The following is a 6,368-nucleotide window of genomic DNA, read 5'->3' on the forward strand; positions in this document are numbered from 1 at the left end:
TACTTATAAACTGGCCTATAAATTCTTGGGATCTTCAAGTTTCAGTGTCATGTTCACAGGAAGAAAATTAAATTACCTTGCAGTCTTCTGAAAAGCTTACTCTGTATTATCCACTATATGTAATAGAATGTGATTATAGACTCTTGCTCTAGACTGCAAGTTTACCTTATCCATTCTTATACCTTAAAGAAGTATTTTATACTCTTCTAAAACATTCTGACAGATGAAATCTATTATATTTTGAAAGACTTTCTGAAATGATTAAATAGCATCTCTTGGTAACCATTACAATGTTTAAGAACAACCACTTTGTTTTTCTTTAATCTCTAATTTCTCCTTATCCATAGAACACAGAACACACATATTTTATATATATACATAGAAGATATAAATATTTAGAATTTAGAGGTTACACCATTCTTTCTGTATTCTGTAGTGACCTTAGTTATGAAATGTGTTATATAACAGTATCATTCAGAAGTTTGAGAAAGTTAGCTAAAGAATATTTACACTAAAGTTTCCAGAAAAAAAGCATTATTGTTCATCTGATGAGACAGAATAATGTCATTAGAAGATAATCCTTGGAATTTCAGTAGAATGTGAGGATACCTTTTAATCTACTGAGATGTTAAGAAAATTTAATTATTTTAATATTTTCCCGCAGGAGTAGTGATACTCTGATTACAAAGAGTTAGTTCTTACAGCAGTGGTTCTTAATACTTTTTTAGATAGTACCCTTTGATGTGCACACCCACGTACATTTTTCATGCAAGTTTAAAAGATTCACCCCCTTTCCCCATCAAAAAAAAAGAAAAGAAAAAAAAAGAAGCTTATCTGTAGTTTAAAGAAATACTCGACTAACTTTAGACTGCTTATTCACTGAGCTTCACCAGTCTTCTAATCTAGTGATTCTCAGCAGAATGGGAGTATTTGTGTATCAGAGTCTCCTGTGAAGTTTAAAAAGTTGTTGTCCTCCTTGCCGCAGCCCTTCCTCTAGGCCACCTTTTGTTCTAATTGGCACCTCCCCCTTCCCCATCACTGTTGTAGGCAGTGTTTTATAATATATAACTTGGTTTCCAGAGAGAATTTATGCACTAGGAAGGGAGTGACTTGTTTGTCTTCAGACCTAGGCTAGATACAGTCAAGTGTTAAATAAAATTGGTATTTAATTAGCTTATCTATTTCCTATGATACTGAACATCTCCGGAGAAGTGTTAAAATAAATCACTGTTCTCATATTCTAACCTACCAAGTTGACATTGGAATGGAGGTTAAAGACGTACCAGGTAAAGGCACCAAAAAGAGTCTGGCTATGTAATCCAACATATCATGCCCATCACAGGCATTGCCCTCTCATTCTTGAGGCTATTAGCTATGGGTTGGAATTCAGATAAAGCTGGGAAGGAGGTGATCTTCCTCATTGTTTGGGAAGGATAAATTGAAACTTGAGACCAGAATAGGACATAATCTAATAATGATGCATCCTCAGTTTTTCCCAGTAGTAAGAATGTGTCAAGGCTTTGTTCATCCTCATCACACAGAAGCCTGCTAGGACAGCATATTAAACAAGTCAGTGAATTTTAGAATTGAAAGGTAACTTAGGACTTCCCTGGTGGCGCAGTGGTTAAGAATCCGCCTGCCAATGCAGGGCACACGGGTTCGAGCCCTGGTCGGGGAAGATCCCACATGCCGCGGAGCAACTAAGCCCGTGCACCACAACTACTGAGCCTGTGCTCTAGAGCCCGCAAGCCACAACTACTGAGCCCATGTGCCACAACTACGGAAGCCCGCGCGCCTAGAGCCCGTGCTTCGCAGCAAGAGAAGCCACTGCAATGAGAAGCCCGTGCACCAAAACGAAGAGTAGCCCCCGCTCGCCTCAACTAGAGAAAAGCCCGCGTGCAGCAACAAAGACCCAGTGTAGCTAAAAATAAATAAATTAAAAAAAAAAGAAAGGTAACTTAGTAATGTAAAGATTTTTTGCTGTAGAAGCAGTGCATTGGAAAGAACGTGAAACTGGAGTCAGACGAACTTGCTTTTTGCTGCTTTTGTATTTTTAAGGAAACCACTTCTTTGATTCTTGGTTTTCAATAGAGTGAGGGCAGTAGTATCTGTGTTACACTTCATAGAACTAGTGAGAGGATAAAATCTGATTTCAAAATATTAATTATACCTTGTAAATTATTAAATTTTATACAAATGTATGACAAACAGATCACGTCTTTGCTTGCTAATAAATTAGTATCATTAATTGGCCCTCGCTCTGTCTGGTGGCTATCTTTTGTGATTATATTTCTATAATACATGTTTATAATGTGTTCCTTTTTATAAAACTGGGTTCCTAGAAACACCTTGCTTAGTAATTCTACCATTTGCTTAGTGTCTATAGATGCCAGGTACTATTATTGCAGGTCTGTGAAAATGTAAAGGTTAACAAGATAATCTTTGCTCAGTAAAGGTAAACAGTTATAGATGGAAGCTAGTGATGATTCTGGAGCTAGATTACTGTTAATATTAGAGGCAGAATGAGATTAGTGGAACAAATGTTTTTAAAGATAGCATCATACATTAGTTCACTTCATAATGAAAAGTATTTTCAGGGACTACCACTGAAATTACAGAAATATTTTTATTTTGGTTTTTGTAATGAAGAATATTATTTTTTTCTTCGTACGTAACCAGCTGTTGGTAAGAATAGGTATCACTTGAGAAGGATTGAACTTTTCTGTGTATGTGTGACTCTTGGATGATGATGTTACCCTAACTTTTCTTGATATCATTTATTTAAAATAAGTACTATTAGAACATCTTTGATTTAGAATTTGGTAGGAACTAATAAGCTCGGTAAGGTTTAGTGAGAGCAATTTCAATTCGTATGTACAATCATAGAAAAGAAGAGCTGAAAGGGACCTTACAGATCATCTTATCACTGATTCTGAAACACTTTTTTAGAAGGTCAGTAGACTTGTCTTGTTCTGCTGAGGTGCATTAGGACCTGCTGAAGAGGGACATTGCTGGGGGGGTGTGGCCCAGTGGGTATGCCTAGACCGCCTCCTCCTTTCAACCAGGGTGGCCCAATGATATGTTTTATATATTGCTGATAAATGTAAGTTTTTTTCTTTAAGTAGTTTTTATGTTTGAAAACGTAAGTTAGATAACTAGTTTTGTTCCCTTATTTTTATGACAAAATTACAGGGTACCAGAGAATTAAAGTTAACTGGAACCCTGATTTCAGAACTTCACTTCAGCATTGTTCACTTATATCGTACTGCCTCCATGTGGCTTTAGTTAATTAAAAATCCTATTAAGCCAAGTTAAATGGTGAGCAATCAAGACTTTGTATGACTGGATCTGACATCAAGAAGATTTGATTGATGATGTTAATATCAAGACCTGGCATGATATTTAAGTGAAAGTGATTTGATATTTTTGCTTCTTTTATATATAAAGTAGTAGTTTCTTTGAGTTCTAAAAAAATGTTCATAATTGAAACTCAAATAAGTTTTTATAATTTTCAGAGTTTATTATTTGAACTCTGCCCTTGAACTCTTAAAACATTAAAGACCTCTTTCTTAGAGGATAGGATATGGTTCATTTATGGTCTCATGTGCAGATTAAGTTAAATAAAGTGATTAAGGGCATAAAATTGTCCTTATCTTTGAGTTTCTAGATGAATTCTCATTAAGTAAGAGTAAATATGTATTTAGTAAATATGCAGTTTTTCTGTAAAGTGAGTGTTTATAGAGCTTTTGTTTGTCCTTTGGCATTAGAGAATTAACTTACTGCCTGACTTTTCACTTAACAATGAAATTAAAACAAGGTGATTTGTATGATTTGTAATGGCATCTAATGAACAGTTGCATTGTGTGTGAAACAAATAGAAGATCTGTTTTTTAAAAATAAATATGCATTTAGTTAAAATTGATATGGCCTTGACATTTTTGGCAAGATGAATTTGTTAGGATTCTTCCTTAAATTTAGAATTCTCTAGCATAAACATAGAATAATAGCAAATTGTACCTGTCTTCCTATTAAAAAATAATAAGGTATTAGTAGTTTTAAAAATTGAGATGTAATTGACATATAACATTATATTAGTTTCAGGTGAACAATATAATAATTAGATATTGGTGTATATTGCAAAATGATTATCACAGTAAGTCAACAATTACTACGCAATAGTAATTTTAAAGGATTTTAATTAACGAGCATTAAACAGAATGTTTAATGACTGCAGATTAGAATGACTTGTAGAATCTATTTACAGCCAACTATTAGGGTACTGAAAACTTAGATCAGCATAATCTATCCCTTTTCCACAACTTCTGGTAATTGTTTTGGTAGATTTCTAAAAAAATGATAAAGTGGTTATTAAGTCAAATTGATGGTTAGTCTCACACTGTCTCTTCTTAAAATTATTTGCAGGAGAGGGCTGCTCACAATTTATATGGCCAACTTGGTGAGTAATTCTTTTATTTTGCTTTCAAGGTTTTTCCATGTACTTTTTAACCTTTTTTTGTTTGTTTTTTTGAATCAAGTTCCCTTAAAAAAAAAAAGAAAGAAAACCTACTTAAATTTGAGAATATTTTCTGTCTCTGTTTTAAAGGATAGACTTAAATGTTTAAAATAGCTTTGATGCTCTCTGGTTTATTCCTGTCATATATGACTGAATTGCACTTACTTCAGGAGGAAGATGATTCACGGCCCTGTGTCCTTCATGACTCTTTTTTCCTTAAAGATTAGATCTTCATCTTTGATAGGATATATATCTATATCTGTATATGTCTCGCTATATATCTTTAACTTCATTTCATACTCTGCTTCTATTGCTAACTTCTTGTGGCAAAAAAGATTTAAGGATGAGCTTTTATGATGCACAGTTTTCTTGGAATCAGAATAGCATCCATTCTATCTAAATACTGAATATATTTAATACTATAATTAGCTAGGCTTCTAAATTTCTAAGTTTTCAGAATTGAAATTAATGTTGTCTAGTCTGATATTTACTGTAAATATATAATCAAGGTTATATGCTTTTCATTGTCAAGTTCATATTTTAAAAACATATTTGTATTAAAACCTTTTAAAGTTGTTTAATGGAATTGATAGGCGACATTGAAAAATTCAACTACGGAAAGATGAATTAATTATGTGTTTACCTAAGGATAGGTTGTTGAATTTTGTAACAAGGGAATGTAGTTCAGGGTTGTATTCAGCAACTTATTTCAGTTTCAAAATGTTTAATTTTTGCTCTGTTCTTATCATGTGTCAGTTACTGTGCTATATGCTGGAAGGCAAGATGAAGACAGTCCTTGTACTTACGGAGTTTGCTGTCTAGTGGAAAAGTCACAATAGAAATAACGTTTGAAAAGGACTGGAAGATGAATTATAGGGTGCTGTGGAAACCATAATAGTAGCACCAAACTATGCTAGGTGCTGCTTTCCTTTCTGATTTTGTAAAAAACTTAAAAATATTACATCTGCATGCTAGAATAGATCTGAGTTTTTAATGCATTTTTTTTTCTTTTAGTCATACACATGCTTTTCTATACTACCACATGGTGATACTTTAATACTGAAATACTATATGTATTTACACATTTATCTTAAATTCTAAGTAAATTTCGACAAACTTTTTTTGTGTTGCCTTGTTTAGATTGGAAATTCCTGGAGAGAAGATATTTGATTTTGATTAATATAATCAATGTTGTAAAATGCCCTAAAAATACTGTATTTTTTTTAAGATTAAACTTTTTATTTTGCAATAATCATGGGTTCATATGCAGTTGTAAGAAATAATAGGTCTCATGTTACTCTCTACCCAGTTTCCCTTAATAGTATTATTTTACAAAACTGTAGTAGTATCAAAATTAGGATATTTACATTGATATTTACTGTAGTCAAGATAGAGAACATTTCCTTCACAGGGATCCTTCATGCTGCCCTTTTGTAGCTACATTTACTTCCCTCTGACCCTTACCTCCCATTCCTCAACCTCTGGCAACCATTAATTTATTCTTTATTTCTGTAATTTTTTAAATTCTATAATCATTTCAAGAATGATGTATAAATAGAATTATATAGTACATACTATTTGTCATTAGCTGTTTTCACTCAACCTAATTCTCTGGAGATTCAAGTTGTTCGGTATATCAGTAGTTCATTCCTTTTTATTGCTGAGTAGTATATCATGGTATGGCTGTACTAGTTTATTTAACTGTTCACCCATTGAAGAACATCTGGCTTGTTTCCAGTTTTTGGCTGTTACAAATAAAGCTGCTATAGATGTTCATGTGCGGGTTTTTGTGTGAACATGAGTTTTTATTTCTCTGGGATAAATGCCCAGAAGTGTAGGTGCCAGGTTGTATGGT

At 33.2% G+C, this 6,368-nt stretch overlaps 1 protein-coding gene across 1 annotated transcript in view; it reads left to right on the forward strand.

Moving 5' to 3' along the window:
- The window catches only part of TMEM135 (transmembrane protein 135), a 245,376-nt gene that overhangs the window by 51,848 nt on the left and 187,160 nt on the right, over positions 1 to 6,368 (forward strand). Inside the window, exon 4 of the mRNA XM_033431910.2 lies at positions 4,423 to 4,456. Coding sequence (XP_033287801.1) covers positions 4,423 to 4,456 — 34 coding nt within the window. The remainder of the gene's footprint in view (positions 1 to 4,422; positions 4,457 to 6,368) is intronic.

Source organism: Orcinus orca, chromosome 8 (genome assembly GCF_937001465.1).
Source record: "Orcinus orca chromosome 8, mOrcOrc1.1, whole genome shotgun sequence".
Lineage (NCBI taxonomy): Eukaryota > Metazoa > Chordata > Mammalia > Artiodactyla > Delphinidae > Orcinus > Orcinus orca.